This window comes from Phytophthora ramorum (genome assembly GCF_020800215.1).
Source record: "Phytophthora ramorum isolate Pr-102 chromosome Unknown Phyram_PR-102_s0014, whole genome shotgun sequence".
In the NCBI taxonomy this organism is placed as follows: domain Eukaryota; phylum Oomycota; class Peronosporomycetes; order Peronosporales; family Peronosporaceae; genus Phytophthora; species Phytophthora ramorum.
Window position 1 is genome coordinate 883,889 of NW_027150660.1, and position 24,189 is coordinate 908,077.

At 55.8% G+C, this 24,189-nt stretch overlaps 4 protein-coding genes across 4 annotated transcripts; 2 read left to right on the forward strand and 2 right to left on the reverse strand.

Moving 5' to 3' along the window:
- Positions 1 to 1,251: 1,251 nt before the first annotated feature.
- On the reverse strand, positions 1,252 to 1,710 carry KRP23_12174 (uncharacterized protein; the record flags this gene model as incomplete). Its single annotated transcript, XM_067882758.1, has 1 exon — positions 1,252 to 1,710. The coding sequence occupies one exon, from the start codon at positions 1,708 to 1,710 to the stop codon at positions 1,252 to 1,254; it is 459 nt and encodes a 152-aa protein (XP_067739782.1).
- Positions 1,711 to 13,172: 11,462 nt separating this feature from the next.
- On the forward strand, positions 13,173 to 14,382 carry KRP23_12175 (uncharacterized protein; the record flags this gene model as incomplete). Its single annotated transcript, XM_067882759.1, has 2 exons — positions 13,173 to 14,091; positions 14,159 to 14,382. 2 exons carry the CDS (start codon positions 13,173 to 13,175, stop codon positions 14,380 to 14,382), a joined length of 1,143 nt encoding a protein of 380 aa, XP_067739783.1.
- A 915-nt stretch (positions 14,383 to 15,297) lies between these two features.
- On the forward strand, positions 15,298 to 18,652 carry KRP23_12176 (uncharacterized protein; the record flags this gene model as incomplete). The annotated part of the gene is made up of 3 exons (XM_067882760.1): positions 15,298 to 15,369; positions 15,460 to 16,459; positions 16,527 to 18,652. The coding sequence occupies 3 exons, from the start codon at positions 15,298 to 15,300 to the stop codon at positions 18,650 to 18,652; spliced, it is 3,198 nt and encodes a 1,065-aa protein (XP_067739784.1).
- Positions 18,653 to 19,025: 373 nt separating this feature from the next.
- Positions 19,026 to 19,733, reverse strand: KRP23_12177 (uncharacterized protein; the record flags this gene model as incomplete). The annotated part of the gene is made up of 1 exon (XM_067882761.1): positions 19,026 to 19,733. One exon carries the CDS (start codon positions 19,731 to 19,733, stop codon positions 19,026 to 19,028), a length of 708 nt encoding a protein of 235 aa, XP_067739785.1.
- Between the last annotated feature and the right edge of the window lie 4,456 nt (positions 19,734 to 24,189).

Genomic DNA, 24,189 nt, shown 5'->3' on the forward strand with positions numbered 1-24,189 from the left:
CCCCAACACCCAAGCAGGACACTCTCGTGATCAACGCCGAAGCCGACAAGATCGAGAACGGATACGCCAACATGCCCAACACCCCCAAGGCGACGGATTTTATGCCGATCCTGGCCGAGAAGCGCACGGGCATGTACCGGTTCGCCGTGCAGAGCGTGCACTTGCGCGAGTGCTTCGCCGAGTTCCTCGGTACCTTCGTCATGATCGTCTTCGGCATGGGCGTGAACAACCAAGTGACCAACTCGGAGAACGCCAACGGCACGTGGCTCAGCATCAACATTTGCTGGGGCATCGGTGTCATGCTTGGCGTCTACTGCTCGGAAGGTATCAGCGGCGCCAACCTCAACACGGCCGTGACATTGGCTCACTGCGTGTACGGTCGACTACCGTGGTGGAAGGCGCCTGGCTACATGTTCTCACAGTTCCTTGGCGCCTTCTGTGGCGCCTTCACGATTTGGGTGATGCAGTGGCAGAACTTGAACAAGATCGACCCGAACCGCCAGACGACGCAGAGCAGCTTCTCCACGTACCCAGCTGAGGGTATCTCGAACCTGACTGCCTTCTACACGGAGTTCATTGGTACAGCCATGCTGGTGCTTGCCATCTACGCCATCACGGACACCAAGAACCGCCCCGCCGGCAAGTACGGCAACGCCTTCGCCTTCGCCTTGATGATCATGGCTCTGGGTATGGCGTTCGGCATGAACACGGGGTACGCCGTGAACCCCGCGCGTGACTTCGGCCCTCGTCTGTTCACGTTCTGCGCCGGCTGGGGCTCCAAGGTCTTCACATCGCACCACTACTACTTCTGGATCCCCATTGTCTCGGACCTGCTAGGAGGCGTTTGTGGTGCTGGGCTCTATCGTCTTCTCGTGGAGATCCACCATCCCCAGACGCCTTTGCTTTAGAGAGCGTACTAGAACGCGATGGCAGTCGGGGGATGTGGGTGTTTGTAGCCGGCGGAGGGCTGAGTGGAGACTGCTGCTAAGCGGACCAAAATACAATATTTACTGTTTCAACAGAATCGCTTTTGAATGCGCGAGTCTTACTTGCTGCATCTATAGGAAGTACACAACTTAGCAAATTTGAGCTGCATACGCGTAATAACATGAAGAAAAACGTTCTTGACGGCAAAAAGCGATGCTATAAACGCATGGCACTTACACTTGCTGGCGAAGATTAAGGAAACCAGAAGTTTAATGGCCCGAATAAAAAAAAGTATTGACCATTCGCGAACAACGCAAGCGCCGCTTAAGCCGCAGTGGTAGTGGTAGCAGTACCGCCGTTCGACATGTACATCTTGTAAAGAGCGTACAGAGCGACCCCACCAATATTGAAACCGACCAGACCCACGATGATCTTCTTGGTCTTGGACCAGGGCACTTTCTTCTTCGCCGCCGCCGCCACCATCTTGGTAATCTGGCCCTGCTGCTTCGTGGTGAGTTCAGCCGCCTTTCCAGCACCTGCCTTCATGGCGTCCGCAGCCCTGTTGATTTTGCCAATGTTAAAGTTCTTCACAGCCTGGGCGACGATTTGATCCGCCTTCAGCTTTTTGGTGGCTTCGTCGAGCTGCCCAAAGTTAGCAGCACGCTCCTCGCCGTCCGCAGTCAGCTCGCTGCCTTTGAGGTGGCGGGCATTGTCGGCGCTGGTGAAGCTGGTGCACGCGATGAACGTGGCAACGAAGAGGGTAAGGAAGACGCTGAACCGCATGACTGTTTGTCTCGACGGAACTCCGAGGTACGAAGAGAGCTCCTGAGTGACTGGGAGCTGGGAGATTCCGAAATGGGAAGCGCCTACCAACCTTGTGCTGGTCCAAAAACTTGAGTACCGTAACGTTGAGCTGCGTTCATGTAAGAGAGACGGTCGATTACTCGCCTGGGCAAGCTTTTCTAATGTCCGTAAACCATTTCATCTCCACCAGACTGTTTGCGCTCGTCGGTGTATGCATGTGCTGTGTACCGGACTGTAGCTCGTGTGGTCTTCTGATCGATGCTTTCTCTAACAAATCAATAACCCCGTCTCCGTGGTAATCACCAGGCTCGGAATGCAAGGCCAAACTACCGTGGTCGAGTACCTGAACTGTCAAACCCGTACTAAGCTCTCCTGCTCGAAAATCGATCCACCGACTTTACTTTAAGCAGACTTGATTTCGTGGACAGATTGAGAGCGGGAATATACCAAACCTGCGAAAACAAATGCCACATGGCAACAAATAAGGCCTATTTTCCGCTCCAATCAAGTTTCGCAGGATCTCGATTTGATATTTTTGGAAAAAAAATCCCTGGGAGGAAAATGGTAGTTTTGGACTAGTAACACTGGACGCTGAAAGTACTGGTGATCGTTGTTTGCTTCAACGCGTCCTCTACCTTGCAATCTTCTCGAACGCGAATCTGAAGCGTGCGAAGACCCCTTTATATGCTTCTGTTAGATCGGGATGTTTTTTTTTTTGCAGCCAGGGACCAGCGCCAAAGGTGCGCAACGCGGCGGGTCGCAATGGACTAGCGCCATTCTCCAACAACCCAAGCTGACAGGCAAGGCCTAAATCCTCTCAGACTGCGATGGCAATGATTTACCCGTTCTCCTCTTGTGATTCTGAATAGCTAGCTCCCTTCGACTCTCTTTGGAAGTGTATCAACCGCACACCGAAAGCCCTCAATGCTCGACGTGCACCTCGGACTGCTACAATACGGTATCGCCGACGTCGCGGACGAGGACGGCGCAATCGTCGCCCATCGCGTGCAGGTGGCGCTCGTGCTGCCTCCGCGACTCCGGAGCTGGCTCTCCGCAGTGTCCCGATATCTGCAATCCAGATACTTGTACTCCTGTTAAAAACTCACGTGGCCTTGGTGGAGGCTTCGTCCGTTGGTAGGACTGAAGAAAGACATATTCACACAATTGTATTTTACTGTCGCGGTAGCTACGAAAGCACGTCGCTGACGCTTTCGGTCTCGTCGTCGTTGTGCTGCAGCTGCACGATGAAGAAGTAGGACCCCGCGCCCATGACGCCACCCACGAGAGGACCGACGATAGGGATCCAGAAGTAGTGCGAGTGCGAGGAGAAGACCTTGGGGCCGTAGCCGGCCAGGAGGGTGAACAGGCGAGGGCCGAAGTCACGCGCCGGGTTCAACGCGTAGCCAGTGTTCATGCCGAGCGCCATACCGAGGCCCATGAAGAGCAGAGCGAACGCGAACGGAGTACCGACGGGACCCGCGCCACGGTTGCGCTCGTCCGTGATGGCGAAAATGGCCATGAGAAGGACTGCGGTCCCCAATGTCTCCGAGTAGAAGGCGGTGACGTTGGAGATGCTGTCACGCGGGTACGTGGCGAAGTTGCCTTGTGTGGTCATCCTGTCCGGGTCTTCGAGCATCAGACGCTGGTAGTGAAGCACGAAAACGAGAGCCGACGCGCAGAACGCTCCCATTGTCTGAGCTAGAACGTAACCAGGCACTTTCCACCACGGAAGACGCCCGAACACAGCGTGGGTGAACGTCACGGCCGTGTTGAGGTGCGCGCCACTGATCCCCTCCGCGACGTATACCCCGATGAGGACGCCGATGCCCCAGCAAATGTTGACGCTGAGCCAAGTTCCGTTGGCGTCTTCCGAGAGATTGACTTGGTTGTTGACACCGATGCCGAAACAGAGGAACACGAGCGTGCCCAGGAATTCAGCCAGACACTCGCGCATGTGCACGCTCTTGGTCACGAACGGAATGTGCTCTCGCTGACTTCCGGGGATCCAGAGTTGGCTGCGGTTGGTTTCGTGCAGCACCGAGTGCGTCGAGTAGGAGCGCGGCATCCGTCGGCGGTGCCCCACGTTTCCACCTCCAGTTTTTGGGGCCTGGTGGTACGGGATCACGTAGCCGGACTTGTCGGTGAGGGAGAAGATGTCTCCACTGTGCACGAAGCTTGCTTCCTCCATAACTGGTTGGGATGTAACGTTCTTGGTTGGTGATCAAACTAAAAATGAAGAGATCGACGCACTTGCAACCAGAACTCTATGGCTTTGTGGATTCCATTCGGCATGCTTCATAAGTGACACTTCAACACGTGGTTCACCCTGTGGAGTATGCGGGCCGTACACGATGATACGGGGCATTCGTGTGGCATTTTCTTTAGACATATGGGTCGGTTTGATCTGCTGTTCTAGGGATCAAATGGCGCGAAAGCGTGCAAGGTGGAGCATCGCAAATACTTCAATCAGTGTGTGGAAGCTAGAGAGCATAGTATGGAATGATGCAGTCTGCATTCTGGTAATTCTCTCCGCAGAAATCATTGTTGCCTCATTATTTCTGGCCATCTGAGCTGCCGTCTTTTTCGATATACAGCTCTGCGTTGGTGGAGTAAAACTACTGTTGAAGGACAACAGCTAAAGAAATCACATCGAGGAGAAGTAGCTCGACTTGTGCGTTGAAGTAAGAGTACGAGTGTCATTGCAAACGTTTTTGTCGTTTCACTGACGAAGATAACATCACATTATGGTACAACCAGAAACATGTCTGTATATATTTTGTATTGTATGCCATTGCTACTCACCTACACGTCTTCTTCATCTTCTTCCACGTCGTGTTGGATCTGGACGAGTAAAATGTACGCTCCGGCACCAAGGACACCGCCGAGCATTGGTCCAAGGATGGGGATCCAGAAGTAGTAGGAGTTGCTACTAAATACCTTTGAGCCTAAGCCAACACAAAGTGTCATCAACCGCGGACCAAAGTCGCGCGCTGGGTTCAACGCGTATCCGGTGTTCATGCCAAACGCCATGCCAAGTCCCATGAAAAGCATCGAGAAGGCAAACGGCGTGCCCACAGTTCCTGCACCTCGGTTTCGCTCGTCCGTGATGGCGTAGATGGCCAAAAGCAACAACCCCGTCGCCAACGTTTCGCTGTAGAACGCAGTGAGATTGGAGATGTCATCGCTTGGGTAGGTGGCGAAGTTGGCTTGCATGGTCAGTTTGTCCGGGTCCATTTCCTTGATATTCTGGTACTGGTACAGGTAGATCAAGCCGGCGCCAACAAACGCGCCAAACGTTTGTGCAAAGGCGTAACCCGGTAGCTTCCACCAGGGAATGCGGCCGTACATTGCGTGTGTGAAAGTTACAGCAGTGTTGAGGTGTGCCCCGCTCACTCCTTCCGCGACGTAAACGCCGATGAGCAGACCGATGCCCCAGCAAACATTTATGCTCAGCCATGTTCCGTTGGCCTCGGACGAGAGCGCGACTTGGTTGTTCACGCCAAGACCGAAGACACAAAGCATCAACGTCCCCAGGAACTCGGCCAGACATTCGCGCATGTGCACGCTCTTCAATACGATCGGCAGTTTCTTGGCCTTGTCGTCTGCGAGCCAAATTTGACTGCGGTTGGTCTGGTGGAGCATGGAGTGCATCGAGCCGCTGTGCGGAAGGTGTCGTGGCGTGTACGGCGTGTTGGCGAAGCTGTACGGCGAGTGGTTGTTTGTTCGGCGCTGCATCGGCGTTTGTGGCGTGGACGGGTACCGGTTCAAGTTGGGAGCCTTACCACTGCCACCGTGGTGCCCAGACCGCTCGATGAGATCGCTGACATACTGGCCGCTGTTAACGAAACTCGGTTCCTCCATGATTGGAGCGAGGAGTCGTGTGTTTGTCGAGGACAGTGAAATGCAAAGTGAGCGAGTGCTTTTGATCACCATGGCGTCGCCCAAACGAAGGGGCCTGCCATTTAACGGAAGAGCCGGCGGGTCAGATGCCAAGTAGAACCTCATGCTGTGTGGTTCCTATGGCACGAACGGAGCATTTGTGCAGGTGGAACGATAACTCCAGATGGCGCTCTGATTTCAACACTAGAACCTTGTTACCAAAAGCTTCATCTTGGGACAATTGTCCAGGAGACCAATAACCACTATGTGCTGCTGAAGTGCAGTTCCATGTGCTCAAATTGAGGGGGCATCGGGTGGAGCAGTCTACAAACCAAATGCTTATTGCGAATCCTCTGGTCTATCCACGCGCATCACAATCGGCCAGCATTCATCCCGACCTCGCTCAAGCAATCCATATCCATCCAACGCGTTCGCGCTCCTTATGAACTAAGACGGGCATTCACAGCGGTCGTTAAACGTGCAGTGAGCTGGTGCTAGTGTTTTATTTGATCTTCTACGCGCTTTCGATGAGCCTCTCTCGTTCTGTGGTAGGTTTCTGCGGGGGCTCTGGATGCTGCATTTCGACGAAGAGAATGTAGAGACCGCCGCCGATGATTCCTCCGACGAGCGGCGCCACAATGGGGATCCAGAAGTAATACGAGTCTTCCGTGAACACCATGTGGTAGCCAACGCAGTAGGTGAAGAGGCGAGGGCCAAAGTCTCGGTTCGGACTCATGCCCAGTCCCGAATTCGTGCTGAAGGCGCACGAGATGGCCGTGACCAGCAGTGCCAACGCAAACGGCGTGCCTCTGTTCCCAGGCCAGCGGTTGCGCCTATCCTTGATAGCGTACGACGCCAGCATGATGCACGCACAAGCCAGCACCTCCGTGTAGAAGGCCGTGTAGTTGGACACGCCGTCGCGCGCGTACGTGATGAAGAGTTTGTACATGGTTTCCTGCTTCGGGTCCTCCCGTCGGATCTTTTGGGCGTTCAGCACGTAGACGAGCGCCGCGCCGACGAAGGCGCCCAATGTCTGCGCTATCATGTAACCCGGCACCTTCCACCACGGCATCCGGCCGTAGACGGCGTTGGTGACCGTGATGACGGAAATGATCTGGGCGCCACTGGCGCTGTCCGCCACGAAGGTGCCGACCATGACGGCCACCCCCCAGCCGACACTGACCGTCATAGTGTCGCCACCTCCGTTCCAAAGGGCACTTTGGGCGATGCCGCCCAGGCCGAAGGCGATGGCGATTGTCGTGGCGAGGAACTCGGCCAAGCACTCGCGCAAATGCGTGTTGCGCGTGACAAAGGGCCGTCTTTTGGCCACTTCACCTGTTGGGCGATAGTCGTTCTGGGGGATCACGCATTGTGAGGGCTCACGCTCGATTGCAACGCGAACGTCTGGGGCGTAGGCAGAACCGGAGAAATCGGCGTACGGCGTCGGGTCGGCGGCGTCTTCGATGCTGCTCATGCGCACCTTGCGGGTTGGAGCGGTCATTGCTCTGGAGTTGAGTGAATTTAAGAATGACAACCAGTGCAGGCGAATACTGTAGTGGATTGGATCGTAGTGTTGGCGGTCTCTATGGTTGAAGAGATAACGTGGTCGCGCATCAACGACGCGAGGGAGCAGGTTGTTTACCAGATCTTAAAAGACATTATTCCTTACTGAGAGTTTGATATTTATAATGAACCTGTGTTTTGTCATTATTCATAACCTTTATGTTAACATACACCTTTCAATTGTTATAAACAGTTCGTAAGCATGTATGTGGACCTCGTACAACAAGACACTGCACGTGTGTCTGGCTGGTTACTGATGATTGATGGTGCCACCGAGACTTGGATGACGCATGCGCTGCGATTAAGATGCTGCTTTCGTGCTTCGCCGTCGGGATGATGTTGGCAGCGGTAGGATGATTTGAGTAATTTGCATGCGGATGTTTACCAGGTTCTAAGTCGAGAAGCATTATAAAAAAAATGTGTTCGTATTCATCTATGTATACGAGCTATTTGCAAGGGAGTTCGCTAGCTACCGGTCGGCTATGCTGTGTTTCTCGACTCGTTCTCCCTCCCTTATGAGTGCCTTTAGAACTCTGTGGGATCATGGGGATGTTGCACCTGCACCAGGATTTCGTACATGCCCGCTCCAAGGACGCCGCCGATCAGCGGGGCAAACATAGGGATCAGGAAGTAGTAACCGTTCTCCGTGAAGACTTTGGAGCCGTAGCCAGCGAAGTAGGTGAAGAGACGAGGAGCGAAGTCGCGCGCCGGGTTCATAGCGTAGCCCGTGTTCATACCGAAGCTCATACCGAGCGCCATGATCATCAGAGCGAAGGCGAACGGCGTGCCGACGGTACCGGGCGATCGGTTGTGCTGGTCCGTGATGGCGTAGACGCACAGCAGCAGCATCCCCGTAGCCAGAGCCTCAGTGTAGAAGGCCGTGAGGTTGTTGATCTCCGGGTTGGGGTGCGTCGCGAAGTTGTGGTACATGGTCTCCTTGTCCGGGTCAGCCTTCATAAGGCGCTGGTAGTCGAGCAGGTAGATTGCGAACGCACCGACGAAAGCCCCGAGGAACTGCGAAAGCATGTAACCGGGTACCTTGCGCCAAGCCAGACGGCCGTACACAGCGTGCGCCAAGGTGACGGACGGGTTCATGTGCGCGCCGCTCACTCCTTCCGAGCAGTAGACGCCCATGAGCACAGCGATGCCCCACGCCATGTTGATGCTGAGCCACGTGCCCTCCTTATCCTCGGAGAGGACGACCTGGTTGTTGACGCCCATGCCAAAGCTGATCATGACGAAAGTACCGAGGAACTCCGAGTAGCATTCGCGCAGGTGGGGGTTCCTGGTGACAAACCACTGCTTGTGGTGGTCCTCGTCGCGGTCATACTGGCTGCGGTTGGTGTGGTGCAGCGAGCGCTCGCACCTGTCGCCTTGACGCGGCGAGTACGGCGTGTCGGCGTACGGAGCGTAGGTGCTGGACTTGTCGGCGACGTCAATGACGGGTTGGGTGTTGTTGTAGCTCGACTCCATATTGAAGCGTGGCTTGGTTGTTGGTAGTTGATGGTGTGGAGGTGGCAGAATAGATAGTGAGCTCTGCAGGCCTCAGGTTGAGAGCGGCGACTAGAAGAGCTCCCTGACGCAACCCGTTCGGAACGCGTCGTGACATGATGTCTTCCCACCGTTGGAGAGCGCGTCTACAGTTCGCTCAGCGCTGTCAACTAAGCAACTACCGTAACCAACGTCAATGCCGGCAACGGACGTCCGCTCGCAGCCATCGCAGCCATAACGCTCCGCAAAATTCACTCCGCGTGTCTTTGTATGCAGCGATGTACGTGGTGAAACTCCTTCACAGGTGAGGCGATCACAGGTCTCCAAGAGTGCGGGTGTCTGTGGGAGGAAAAGAACCGGCGGCCGAGCGTTGCAGGCTCATTCAACTCGGTTGCAAGGGACTCGTCTGAAAATCGCGTGTTTATTATCAAAGGAGACTACAGACAACGACGGATTTAGCCGGCAACGCAAAAGCCGGCATTTCATAGACGCCCCCATAGTAAAGAAAAAACATTTCCGCCTATCAATCATCCAGATTGTTAAACATTTTAACCAATACCAGTCATTTAATATTTGAATGGCTATGGTAAAAACACACCAACCTATTGCTATCTTTTACTTACTGCTTTGGCGCCATTTCATTCTACACTTCGCGCCATGAGCGGCACCAGGACGCCAAGGAAGCAGCGGGCGTACAGCGTGCGAGAGAAGCGCGCGGCTGTACGCCGTATCGAGGAAGTAGGCGTGGAGGAGGTGGCCCGCGAGATTTCCTGCGCTCGTGGTACTGTCCACGGGTGGTGGAAGCAGGCTGATAAGCTCTTCAGCTTTACCGGCGCTGCCACCTCCAAGACACTGAAGGGGCAGGGGCGCAAGGAGATGTTTCCTGCCGTCCCTGCACTCGTCACCTTCATGAAGGACAAGCGTCGAGAGGAGAAAGTGCGTACATTGAACTCAATTTTGCTATTTTTCAGTTTTACTAAGTGTTTTTTTGTATGGTAGGCGCTTACGACTCGAGGAATGATGGAGTATATGTGGCAGATTGACGCAGCGTGGATTGATAACTACATGGTGGGCAAGAAGAGCGGGCTCTTGGCGTTGCAGCGCCTGGTCCAACGGCTCGCTATTCGGTAAAGTTTAAGTTTTGTGTAATTTTATCATGTTTGTGTACATTTGTATGAAAATGATGTATTTAGACATGGATTTACACCCCAGAAACCCCAGACTGCCAAGAAAAGCACTGCGGACCTCGAGCAGACACGCGCAGAGTTTGCGATAGAGTTCTGGGGAAAGTATGAAGCGTACGGTCCCGGGGGCATGCTCAATGTTGATGAAACAGCCATCAACTTTGACATGCCCCCCGCAAGGATTTGGGCGGGCAGAGGACGGCGAGATCCTGCGAGGATTGCCAACGCGTCCAAACACGCAGGCCGTATGACGGCAGTGCTCACAGTTCGGGCGGACGGTAAGCTTTCGAGCAGCTATTGGTATTTTTCCAGCCATGCACTGTACTAAATGAGTTTTTACTTGCAATTTGTTAGGAAAAAAGCTGCCGATTCTGTTTATCGCACGAGGAAAACCGGGTGGCCGCATTGAAGCCACCGAGTTTGACGACTACCCGGAAGGTCACTTTTACACCGTCCAAGAAAGCGCCTGGATGGACGCTGCTTGCTGGCGTTTCTACGTTGAAAGATTGCTCAAGTACGAAGTGGACGGACCCGCTGTCCTCATCCTAGACAACTTTGAGTGTCACGTTTCTGAAGAAGGACAGCGGGTCGTCACTGAAGTTGCTAACGCCCTTGTGGTTCCTCTTCCTCCTAACAGCACGGCATCATGCCAGCCCCTTGACGTGGGCGTCATGGGGCCGCTTAAGGCGAAGATGCGAACCAACTGGAGCGGCATCACAGGCGGCACTGCGAAGGAAAAGCGCATCCGTGCAGTTCGCGCAACTATTGCTGCCTTTGACGCGATTTCTAAAGAGACGGTAATTCGTAGCTTTGAGAAAGCTATTCCACGCTATCCTGAGATTAGTCTCTGATACAACCACCACTTTTGCATCGATTTATGTAGAAAAGTGTATTGTTTTTGTCATTACTGCATGCCCGCTGAATCCATGCCGGGTTTTCCGTCACACTACTTTAGTATGGCGGATGGCACTCAGTGGTGCCGGCTAAATCCGTCGTTGTCTGTACTCACCTCGCAGAAACACACAATGCATCGTATCTGTCTAAACTATGAATCGCTTTCAAGCGAAGGAGGTCAAGCGCTTCATCTCTGAGAGAGACCCAACGCTCAAAACGTTGGCGCTCCGCTCGTGTTTTTGGACCACCGCTGAACTCGAGTCATGCTGAGGTTATCGACTCGACTATGGCTATTGAACGGCGGTGCACCAGGAACCCAAGTAAACTGGGGAAGGTTTAGTCGGAGGATACACAACGTCGACAGTGACCACGAGTGTGTATTCGGATCGAGGAACCGAGAAACAGTTCCTCCACAGGATCTTAGCTTAATGCTGTTCTTACAATTGTTGTTAGTGCGTGTTGGCTAGTCCGTTCCCGAAATGTTAGGCTTTGGCTCTACGGAGCTGTAGTGGAGAGATCGGCCTTTGACAAGAGCCGATTGCTGTACGAGGTCGCCAACATGACCAAGACGAACGATGCTTGGGAATATTTGGCGAGAAAAATCAAGTTACCATGCGCATTCTCTACTTTTGTGCTCGGAAGAACAAGATGGCAGCAGAGAGATTGACTGAGTTTTCTTCGGCGGGATGACCGAGGAGTATCTGACGTATCAACTTCCCAGAGCTTTCAGCTTTGCTCAGTATCGCTGGAAGACCGTGGGTAGCGAGTGGATAGAGTTGTTTACTCACCCAGACGCGGATGCACGCGTTAAAGCAGCCATCGCCAAGGACCTACCGACTACTGGTCATGGTGGCACGGGCAAGGAACTCAACCGATTGTTCTGGTCGTCGACGAAGCGAGGACACTTGTTGCCGTGGCGGACGACAACGGTGTCAACTTCTTGCGGTTGTTACAGACTGGATCAACCGCGCAGTTGCCATCTGCCCCATTAGACTACAAAACAACCGTAGGTCGGGATGACCTAGCGGCACAGTGGACAGCACTTGTCTCGATGGGTTGGCCGCTCTGGATCTAACACCGCAGTGCCAGCTCAGCAGAATACGGTCTCGGAACTTGCAGCGTCTAAACTGCTTTTCGGCCGGCATATTTGTGAAGACACGAGCTACGATGAGCGCATCATGTGGGGCGTCGCAGCTCTATTTTGTCGCCTCGTACTGCGGCCACATTTGTCGTGTAGGAACACGCAGAAAATCTCACTACCGAACGGTATGAGTCCCACCAACAACACACGCTTCCCTCGCGAAAGGTCAGCGAACGTTGGATCAACACCTGAAGACCAGGAACGATCCCTTACACCGGGTTGGTTGTAAGCGCCTCTGTATACCAAGGTTGAGTTCGGTCAACCTTAAAACCTGCACTACTAGCCACGAGCGAGGGCTAGAATGCAATATTGCGCTTTCGCGCGAACCCCCGCAGTCCCTCAGAAGTAAGGGTACCGGCAGTCACGCCTAATACGGGTTTGCCGAGGGTAACCTCGGCGGATAATGAAATACACTTGGGAACACTCGGGCTCCTCCAATATATAGGGACCAACACTCTCCGTCGCCCCTAACTCTCGGCCACTCCTATCTCTTGGACTGACCAGCAACAAACTCTCGGTTCAATGTACCTCAAGCTCGCTGACAGGCATCCCACGCAGCCGAGCGTATCCAGACCCTAAGACAAGCTAGCTAGACTTACCGAAGACGGACTTGACCCTTGGTGGCTTGTGGGGAAGACTGCTGATTTATTTCTCTTATCCTACAGCTCTGGGAGCCTCTGTAGGTCATCATTTGGCTAGTCCTATATCTCTATACAAATATCAAGTGTAAACAGATCTCTGTGGGAAATCGTATAGCCGGCTCTACACAGCCGAGGGTACGACACGAAATGGGTACAAACGAGGCTTTTAACCTCGGCCGGGGTTTTATTAGACCCAGCCGAGACCTCGGTCACTATTGTTCCTAGGTCACTATAGCGCGGGAAATGAGACCCGCCAATCAAGACGCTCTGTCGCCGTTCACTGAAAGGTGCAACGTCAGCCAAACCGTGACAGTTCGGCACCAAAACCCAACGCCACAACTGCCCCCGCCTCGACGCAAGCTTCCGCAAGTAGTGCGCGTCGCGGCGCCTCTTGATCGCGCCCTGATGGCTCGCCGCTCGCCGTTGCTCAACCGAGCTACGGCCGCCGCCCTTCATGCCCTTGATGCATCCGGAGAGGTTCGTTTCCTGCTTCTCGTTTCTTCTTCATGCTCCTTGAACCTTGCCTGACCTCTCGGTGCTTGTATCCATCTTAATCCACGTTCACAGGATGCTAGCGGCACTCCATCCGCTGCTTCTGGCTCCGCCGGAACTTCAGTGACCGTTCCTCGGTCGCCGACTGCCACGCCTATGGTTGCTGGCGAGGGTGCAGAGGGTTCGTCCCCACCCACGCCTCCGTCATCACCGGGGTCTTCCCCGGTGTTGGCGTACCTCCTTGGCGCCACTCCGACGGTTGTTTCGACACCGCCGGGGTCGCCGACGACCCACAGCATCTCGGTTGGGTGTCAAACTGACCCCACCGGCGGTGATCTACCCCGTAGTGCTCAAGCCGAGCCTTCGGAACCCTCGTCCATCGAGCGGCAGCTATTGCAGCTGGGTCACCTGGTCGTCGGCGTTGCGCGCCAGCGTCCACGACGCGTCGACTCTGTCCTGGACAGTCGGCTGGAGAGCGCCACAGATCTCGGTGAGATTCTGTCGGCTGCTGTTGCACCTGCTCGGCTCTCCCTCGCCGAGTCCGAGGAGATCATCTCTCTGCGGGATGAGATCGCTCGGCTGCAGGCCCAGTGCGCCGACTCAGAGGATCGGTTGCACGCAGAGGTGCAACAACGTGAGAAGATCGAGGTGTTCTGCACCCAGGTGACGAGCGACAGCAACCAGGCCATGGATGCCTTGCGTCAGCTCCGCCAAGATCACGTGGCTCTCACCCGGCACCACAACGCTGCGAATGCTGCTCTCGGCCACCACGCCGACATCGTGGCAGGCTTGTCGGCTCGCGCCAAGGCTGCCGAGACTTCGGCGGCGGCTGCTCAGCGACTGATCCGGAAGGATCGGGAGCGATTTAAAGCTGGCCTCGTCGCCTACACGGCGCAGCTGGCCAAGCTTCGGAGCGACCTCGCTGCGGCTGCTCAAGCCTCTGCGGGTGCGGTTCCGGCTCAGCTGCAGGCTCTGCAAGAGGAAAATGCGAGCCTGAAGCGAGCCAACTCCGTCTTGCGCCGTCACTCGGCTGCCCACGACTTGGACGTGGATACCTTGGTCCTTGCCTCTGCTGGTAAGTCTTCAGTCTCCACTTGTTCGGTCGTCTCTCATCCTCTAACTCTTCATGTTTCCTCTGTCAGGTATCACCTCAGAGGACATCGACTGGGAGTTGCTCGGGCTGTCGCCTCCGAGCATTTGTTCCAAGCGCAGCCGGAGTTCGTCCTCCGAGAGTTCGGAGGACAGCCCCGATGCTGCCATGGACTCTGGCGGCGAGACCAAGGCTCCAGCCGAGGTGTCTGCCGGCGCCGGGGATGACAGCTGTCGTGTAGGAACACGCAGAAAATCTCACTACCGAACGGTATGAGTCCCACCAACAACACACGCTTCCCTCGCGAAAGGTCAGCGAACGTTGGATCAACACCTGAAGACCAGGAACGATCCCTTACACCGGGTTGGTTGTAAGCGCCTCTGTATACCAAGGTTGAGTTCGGTCAACCTTAAAACCTGCACTACTAGCCACGAGCGAGGGCTAGAATGCAATATTGCGCTTTCGCGCGATCCCCCGCAGTCCCTCAGAAGTAAGGGTACCGGCAGTCACGCCTAATACGGGTTTGCCGAGGGTAACCTCGGCGGGTAGTGAAATACACTTGGGAACACTCGGGTTCCACCAATATATAGGGACCGACACTCCTTGTCGCCCCTAACTCTCGGCCACTCCTATCTCTTGGACTGACCAGCAACAAACTCTCGGTTCAATGTACCTCAAGCTCGCTGACAGGCATCCCACGCAGCCGAGCGTATCCAGGCCCTAAGACAAGCTAGCTAGACTTACCGAAGACGGACTTGACCCTTGGTGGCTTGTGGGGAAGACTGCTGATTTATTTCTCTTATCCTACAGCTCTGGGAGCCTCTGTAGGTCATCATTTGGCTAGTCCTATATCTCTATACAAATATCAAGTGTAAACAGATCTCTGTGGGAAATCGTATAGCCGGCTCTACACAGCCGAGGGTACGACACGAAATGGGTACAAACGAGGCTTTTAACCTCGGCCGGGGTTTTATTAGACCCAGCCGAGACCTCGGTCACTATTGTTCCTAGGTCACTATAGCGCGGGAAATGAGACCCGCCAATCAAGACGCTCTGTCGCCGTTCACTGAAAGGTGCAACGTCAGCCAAACCGTGACAGTTCGGCACCAAAACCCAACGCCACAACTGCCCCCGCCTCGACGCAAGCTTCCGCAAGTAGTGCGCGTCGCGGCGCCTCTTGATCGCGCCCTGATGGCTCGCCGCTCGCCGTTGCTCAACCGAGCTACGGCCGCCGCCCTTCATGCCCTTGATGCATCCGGAGAGGTTCGTTTCCTGCTTCTCTTTTCTCCTTCATGCTCCTTGAACCTTGCCTGACCTCTCGGTGCTTGTATCCATCTTAATCCACGTTCACAGGATGCTAGCGGCACTCCATCCGCTGCTTCTGGCTCCACCGGAACTTCGGTGACCGTTCCTCGGTCGCCGACTGCCACGCCTATGGTTGCTGGCGAGGGTGCAGAGGGTTCGTCCCCACCCACGCCTCCGTCATCACCGGGGTCTTCCCCGGTGTTGGCGTACCTCCTTGGCGCCACTCCGACGGTTGTTTCGACACCGCCGGGGTCGCCGACGACCCACAGCGTCTCGGTTGGGTGTCAAACTGACCCCACCGGCGGTGATCTACCCCGTAGTGCTCAAGCCGAGCCTTCGGAACCCTCGTCCATCGAGCGGCAGCTATTGCAGCTGGGTCACCTGGTCGTCGGCGTTGCGCGCCAGCGTCCACGACGCGTCGACTCTGTCCTGGACAGTCGGCTGGAGAGCGCCACAGATCTCGGTGAGATTCTGTCGGCTGCTGTTGCACCTGCTCGGCTCTCCCTCGCCGAGTCCGAGGAGATCATCTCTCTGCGGGATGAGATCGCTCGGCTGCAGGCCCAGTGCGCCGACTCAGAGGATCGGTTGCACGCAGAGGTGCAACAACGTGAGAAGATCGAGGTGTTCTGCACCCAGGCGACGAGCGACAGCAACCAGGCCATGGATGCTTTGCGTCAGCTCCGCCAAGATCACGTGGCTCTCACCCGGCACCACAACGCTGCGAATGCTGCTCTCGGCCACCACGCCGACATCGTGGCAGGCTTGTCGGCTCGCGCCAAGGCTGCCGAGACTTCGGCGGCGGCTGCTCAGCGACTGATCCGGAAGGATCGGGAGCGATTTAAAGCTGGCCTCGTCGCCTACACGGCGCAGCTGGCCAAGCTTCGGAGCGACCTCGCTGCGGCTGCTCAAGCCTCTGCGGGTGCGGTTCCGGCTCAGCTGCAGGCTCTGCAAGAGGAAAATGCGAGCCTGAAGCGAGCCAACTCCGTCTTGCGCCGTCACTCGGCTGCCCACGACCTGGACGTGGATACCTTGGTCCTTGCCTCTGCTGGTAAGTATTCAGTCTCCACTTGTTCGGTCGTCTCTCATCCTCTAACTCTTCATGTTTCCTCTGTCAGGTATCACCTCAGAGGACATCGACTGGGAGTTGCTCGGGCTATCGCCTCCGAGCATTTGTTCCAAGCGCAGCCGGAGTTCGTCCTCCGAGAGTTCGGAGGACAGCCCCGACGCTGCCATGGACTCTGGTGGCGAGACCAAGGCGCCAGCCGAGGTGTCTGCCGGCGCCGGGGATGACAGCGATGAGTCGGATGACTTGCCGCTCATCCCCTCGGTCTCCAGGCGTCGGCGTGACCGGCGCAAGCGTCTCCGACAGCGCAGCTCTTCTCCGAGCTCACTGTCGAAGTCGGCTCTTCCCGCTGGCAAGCGGTTGGGCCGACCGTCGGTCAACCTTCGAGCTCGCGCTCAAGGTGGACCCTCGGGCGCCTCTGGGTCGACTCCAGTGTCGTCTCCCGTGTCTGGGTCGACCCCCGCACCCTCACCGAGTCTTTCGGCGGGGCCGTCACCTGGTTCTCCGGCGCATACGCCTGCCCCGGATTCTTCGGTGCCTCCATCTTCGGCCGAAGTCGTTGACTTGTCGGGGGAGGAGGTCGTCACCGAAGCTCCGGTGGCTGCAGTTCCTGCGTCCGGGCCATTTTCGTCGCCGGTGATTACTCCACCGCGGCATGACGGTCGCCCGTCGCGCAGTGCCTCGGTGCTGGCCAATTTGCGCTCAATGAAGGCTCTGGAGACTCTGGAGGCTTCGGACGATTTTATCCTTGGCTCTGGCCAGTCGTCCGAGGCTCCCCAGGCCCTTAAGACCCCGGTGGCTCCCACCAGTGGTGGTGTCATTGCCCCGGGTCCGGTCAGCGGAGTTGCGCCGTCGCCTGCCGTTCTGGTGACCTCGGTCAGCCCACCAGTTTCGGCGCCACCCTCGGTCTCGTTGGTTCCATCACCGGCGACTCCAGTTGGGTCGGCTGTGGGTGCCCCCGAGACCTCTGCAGCGTCGGCTAGTCAGCCACGCGCACGTCTTTCGGCAGCTCGGTCTGTGACGCGTCGTGCGCACACCGAGGTCACGGCCACGCTGTCGACCGCTCCAGGCACGGACCCGAACTCGTTCGCTCCGGCCGTGCCGGCGGTCCCCGGGAGCGTGGATTCCCAGCGTCTGTCGATGCTGGCGAACCCGTTCTTGACTCCTGGGTTCACGGCACCGGGCGCACAAACTGCCTGGTGCCAGATCCAGAACCAGAGCGTGACTCCACCCATCGCAAAGGGTGTCGAGTCCCCATGCTCGGTCGCTGGGATCCGGGCTCTGGCGGATTGGACCAATCCGGCCCATCCCTGGCAGCAAGTGCGCCAGAGGATGCCAGAGGTCCCCTGCTTGTTCGGTCTGGACCAAAATCCGCCAGGGTCCAAGATCTCAATTCGCGCCAGCGGGCTTGCACGCACAGTGAAGATGTGGCGCCAGTTCCAAGGCACCTCCACCGATCGGACGGAGAAAGCAGACCTCGGTCTCGCCTTGTGGGAACGGCGCCACTGGGTCCAGGTAGCTGCCGTTGAGACTTATCTCCGGAGCGAGGCACAGAGACTTGGGGTGACCGATCCATCGGTCGTTGCTCTCCGTGCCGCCTGGACCGAGTACAACAAAGCTCGCAACCTCCGTGCCGACCGCATCCGCCAACAGATGCTGTACCGCTGTTGGGAGTGGTGCATTGAACGCACTGGCAAGCCCCGCGAGTCGATTACCGAGTTCCTGTTGGAGCCCACTTATCTCCAATACTCGTTCGAGGTGATTGAGTGGGCTCCGGCGTCAGAGGATTGGCTCGGCGAATTGGCTACGTTGGATGACAGGCAACCATGGCGCAATTGTTGGGTCGACGCGCCGGCTAGCCACCCTTTCAACACCACGTTTGCTCCGTGCAACCCCCAAGTGCCTTTGTTCGTGCCTCGGGGAATGACGCAAACGGAGGTGGTGTCTGGGTTGATGGTGGATCCATCCTTGTCGTCGGCTATGGTGACAGCCCCATGGGCTGCCCAGGCTTCTGTCGGTGGTGCTCCCGACCAACCGAGCCAGGAGGAAGCCAATGAAGACGTCGCCGAATCTTCGCCTGGTCACTCCCCGGTTCCAGCACCGACCAACACGTCGGCCGCTCCCCAAGGGTCGGATCTGGATGTTTTGGCTAACATCGCGTCGACCACTGAGGTCTAGGCTTCGGTCTGGTCTCACTAATTTTCTCCGTTCGTTCCTCAAGCTGCTGGTGTGCCGTCCGAAGCCCGTAGTCATCCGTAGCGGCAGTTCTTGAGCTCCAAGTAATTCCATTTAATCCAATTCCATTCGAAAATCGTTCACGTCACATGTAAATATGCAAATTCGATGCAGTAGCAGTTTTCGTCTGTCACTGCGGGCTACATCATCCCCGCAGGCAGTTCATTCGTCAACCGACGTCGCAACCAGGCCTCGTCCGAGGCTTGGTAGCAATCAATAGTCGGTCACTCGCAATTTTGATACAGTAGCAAATTTCATCTGTTGCTACGGGCTGTATCACCCCCGTAGACAGTTCAACTCTCGGTAGCTCCCCAGATTAGTTCTCGTCAGCGACTTGAACCATCTGCAATCGTCGTTCACTATGCCGAGTCCGCAGATAATCATAAAGTAGCCCGCCACATGATAAATTTGAGGCAGGCTCCCACGTGGGCTCATTATACCCAATCCACTTCACCTTGAACTCTCGGACCGCGCGGCTAGTGCCCGTCGACAGCGGGGATCGGTCATCGAGGATGGCTTCTACCTCATATTCGCCAGCGAGCTGGTCTGGCTCCCAGCTATCTTCAGGCAGCAACTCCTCGTCGAAGTCCAGTCTCGTATCCTCGGTCACTTCAGGTGCTAACCGACTCTTCGGTCGGTCTCCAAATTCGTCGACGGCCTTGAGTCGGGACACGTGCACCACCGGGTAGAACCTATACCCACTTCGGTCTGGCAATTCCAACTCGTACGCAAACTCTTCGATCTTTTTCTTGATCCTGAATGGTCCATGCCATCGGTGGGCGAGTTTCTTGGTCAACCCTGGCTTGACTCGTTCCATATACAACCAAACTCTGCTCCCGGGTTGGAACAGAGACCTCGGTCCTTCGACAGTGGGGTCAGACGTTGCCCCCGTCTCCACCTGTGACTCGTCAGAAGTCTCGTTTTCATCGACATTCGGTACTGCAGCTCTCTCACGTCGCTCCAGCGACTCATTGTGTTCTCTCGCCCTCCGAGCTTTCTCGACACTTTGGTACTCCATTGCCATTTTCCACGAGATTTCCTGTTGCCGGTTCACTTCTCGGCGCCATGCCAATGCGTCAGTCTGGCCTCCGAATCCTCGTTTGAGTGACGACGACATCGCTCGCAGCGTGGATTGTGCGTCCCACCCATGAACTAGGTAAAACGGAGTGTCCCTCCGGGTGCCATCTTGAGAGTTGTTGATAGCGAAGATCAATCGCTCCGCGATCTCGTCCCAGTCTTGCTGCAGCGGGTCTTCTGCGTACACCCGCACCGATTGCATGACCGTCTTCACCGACCTCTCTTGCTGTCCGTTCGCCTGCGGCCGATAGCTCAGGGTCGCTCTTGACCGAGACTGCATCATTTCTGCAAAGGCCTGGAACACCTCGCTCATGAAGCGAGGGTCTCGGTCATGTCGGATCAGAGTTGGTGCTCCGAATCTTCGGTACACGCATTCCTCGAAAGCCTGTGCGACCCTCAGAGCGGTAGTGTCTGACATAGCTTTACCCATGACGAATCCTGTGAACGCGCACTGGAACAGTAGTAGGGCTGAGTTGCCCCGACGAGACTTCGGTAACGGTATGACGAAATCCATCGACACCATCTGGAACGGTCGTTCTGCTAAGACATTTCCTGGCGAATAGCCTCGGAACTGTGGTCGGCTTTTGCTCGAACTACAGTCGGGGCAGGACTTGACGTGTCGTTCGGCGTCTGCATATAGTCCAATCCAAAAATAGTCTGATTTGACTCGGTGGTACGTTCGACCGATACCTTGGTGGCCACCTTCCAACGAGTCGTGGCAACTCCGTAGTACTTCCTGAATCATCGTTGTGGGCACCACTAGACGCATCGTTGTCTCCTCTCGGCGTTCGTTGCCCCACCGACGGTTCGTTCCAAGAAAATACAGTACACCATCCTCGCTAAGCACGAACTTGTCGGCCATCTTCCAAGCGTCTCTGGCTGCTCTGTAGCTTAGGTCTGTTTCCTTGCCTCGGAGGACCGCTTTTAGGTTCGACCATCTCAGCTCTTCGTCCTGGGCGGCGGAGATTCGTCTCCGGCGCTCTTCCTGTATAACCACAGGGTCAACGTCTTCTGCGTTTGGAGCGCCAGGGTCTACCTCGTTGCTCGATTGCTCGGTTCTCAGCTCGCTCTGAGCTTCGGTGGTCACACCATTCGCTTCGTCTCGCTCAGCTGTACCCTTCGGCTCTATCACCGACGTTTCATCTGCAAACTGGACTCGTTTCTTCCTCGCTTTTGCTTGGTGTCTGGTTGTTGCAGTTAGGTAGTCGGGTTCGTCCCGCACAAAGTCGAAAAAAGATCTGTCGCGGGAGATTCCACGGGCTACTTGGGCTCGGGCGAAGCTGACTGTCGGTTTCTCTTCGGCCGTGGTCTGTACTGAGGGTTCATAGATGACCTCTCCGATCCGGTTCAACTCGACCAATTCTAATTTTCTAGCCTCGGTCGAAGCTACGCTGGATTCTTTGCTGCTGAGAGCCTCGCTTGCCAACGAATCTGCTGCAGCGTTGAATTCTCGGACCACGTGCAAGTACTTCACCGACCGCAGCTTGGTCGTGAGTTCTCGGTGACGGTTCAGTTGAACCATCAGAGACTCCTTTCGACATGCCATCACCCCTAGGGACTGCTGGATTGCGAGTCTCGAGTCTCCCACGATGACTAAATCCTCGGCTCCATGTTCGAGCGCAGCTGAGACGCCGTTGTTCATGCCAGCATACTCAGCGAGGTTTATCGTGGTGGTCTCGAGATAAGCACTCGCAGCCGTCACTACAGTTCATTCTGCTAATTTCCACAAAATCCACGAGCAACTGCCATATCCACCGTTCTTTTCGGTCTTGGCCGAACCATCGAACGACATCACAAATCCGGTATAGGACCTCGGTAGGCAGGCATAAAGCAAGTGGGGGTCCATACGAGCAGTAGGTGACCCTTTCGTCGGCGGTGTAACTGGGGCCAACGAGTCTTCCAACTCCACGAAGCTTGTGAGGCCAGCTTGGAGAAGCTGAGCAAACGTACAATCGCGTTCCTTGACTCGGTTGACCACCAGGTGCCACGGGGACAACATAACCGCAAAGTGGGTCGCTCGACCGAACAGTGTCTTAGATTTGTGCACCCATTCGAGCGTCGAAAAACGCGTATAGACGTGGATGGTCCGACCCACCAACTGGGAGTAGCACACTTTCAACACCAGTAGTAGCGCTAAGACCTCCTTCTCGGCCGGGTGGTAGTTCATCTCGGCGTCCTTGAGGACTCGGCCACAAAATCGAACCGGGTGCAGCTTGTCATCATGGTATTGCATCAAAGTGGAGCTCAATGCCCACTCATTCGCGAATAACGTGACATGCACCTCCTTGTCTCGGTCAAAGTGCCGGAGGATCGGTGCCTCTGCAACCTTCTGTTGGAGCGCGGCGAAGCTTCGTTTGGCTGCCGAGAGGCTGCCACTAGGCGTGAAGTCTTCGTCCTTCAACTGGTACAAAGCTGCTCCATACACTGCGAAATCCTGGATGAATCGACTGTAATAATTCAGCGCACCGAGGAAAGACTGCATCCCCTTTTTTGAAGCAGGGAATGGCAGCTCGGTCACTGCTTTCATCTTCTTGGTGTCGGCTCGAATACCTTCTGCAGAGACTTCGTGTGACAGGAAATCCACCTTTGGCTGGACGAAGATACTCTTCGTAAAGCTCACACTAATGCGACATTCGGTGAACCGTTGGAGCAGTCGGTCTAGCGTCTCCAGGCACGCGTCGAAAGTCTCGGACCCAAAACAGATGTCATCGACAAACGACCGTCGGTCGAACACTGGCACCAACGAGGATTCATCCGGTTCTCCGGTGGAGAACATGTCGGCAACAGGGCTGTTCACTAACCCGTTCACTGCGTCAAGCGTGACCGAGGATTCGCGGTCGGCCTCGAATTTGGTCAACCGAGTTGTTGACTCCTCGAGCCGTCGCGATGAAGGGTCGGTCACCCCTGTCCGCGCAACCTCGGCGTGGGCTTCGGCCGTTCGCATAAGCTCCGAGAAGTGGAGCCAGCCGCCTTTGGGTTGGACGAAACCCCACAGAGCATTGTCAATCATTCGTTGGTAAATCATCGGTGCATTCTTCAATCCAAACGGCATACGAAGCCATTCGAAATGTCCGAGTGCACAGACGAATGCCGAGACTTTGCGGGCCCGCATTGTCATCATAATAGCCCAGAATCCACTGGCCGCATCAAGTGAGCAGAACCATAGGTAGGCTTCCAGGTCGGTCAACAAGTCGTCGACTAACGGCATGGCGTACTCCATAATCGCCGTCACTGCATTCACCAGCTTGTAGTCGATGCACAACCGAATATCAACTCCATTCTTCTTGAGCACGATCACGATGGGCGACGCCCATGGGCTGTCCGAAAACGCCACTAGACGAGCTTTCAGCAAGCCTTTCAGAAGCTCGTACAGCTTCCGAAGGTGTCGGAGCGGTGTTCTCCGAGCTCTCTGTTTGATGGGTGGATGCCCCTGTACGTCAATATCGCACACCACACCGTAGGCCGGTGGTGGCAGAGCATTCCCACTCGCAATCATGATCTTCTCGTGTCGTTTCAGCACCGCAACGAGACTTTCTTGTTGACGGGCTGTCGCGCTCGGGTTCAGAACATTCGGTCCTGAATAATCCAGTACCGTTTCCGAGGCTTCGGTCAGGTCCGGTAAGAACGCCAACTCGTGTGCATAGTCCGTCAACTCGATCTCATTCGCTAAATGTTCGGACGTATTGGTATCGGTGTTCCCACTACCTGAACCGTCCCCCGCGGCAATCTCATGCATCATTGCTACGAAGGCAGAGTCCAATCGGGTCTCCGGGTCATCACCGAGGACTGGGATGGAGTTCTCTTCACTCGTATACGTTGTATCCGCGCCATCAGAGGTGTCGGTCGCCACCGAGTCGTCATCTTCGTCGACCCATCTATCTCCAACAGGTTCGTCAGAGGGTTGCGCCGAAGTCGTCAACGGTGTTCGGTCTCGTTCTGCCGGTTCCTCAGTGCCCCTATTCGCGAACGTTATCTGGCCCTCGTCTAGGCCTTCCAAGTCGTCGGATGGTCGAGGTAGGATGCCGCTAGGTGTCGGATAGTCTCGTCGTTCTACAGCTGGTGGCTGATCTGCCAACCACCGTTCGTAGAGGTTGCGTTCCCGCGCGAACAAAGTCTCGTCTCGACACTCCGCGTACGCCAGGACTTGCCACTCCTCATACTTGGCGGAGTTCAAACGAGTGTATCCATCCCCTTGCGGCAGGTCACCCTTTTTCACCCACAGCAGTACCGATTCGTGTCTCGCGCAGTGAGCAATCTTCGGTGACACGTTCGTTAGTCGCACCATCGTCGGCTGCCCTCGTCGAGACCTCGTTACAGTGGGCACCAGGTTTCCAATCCGGCGTGCCCACACGTCGTGAGTAGTCAGAGGCGGCCGTCGTCGTGGTAACCTAAATTCTCGCCAC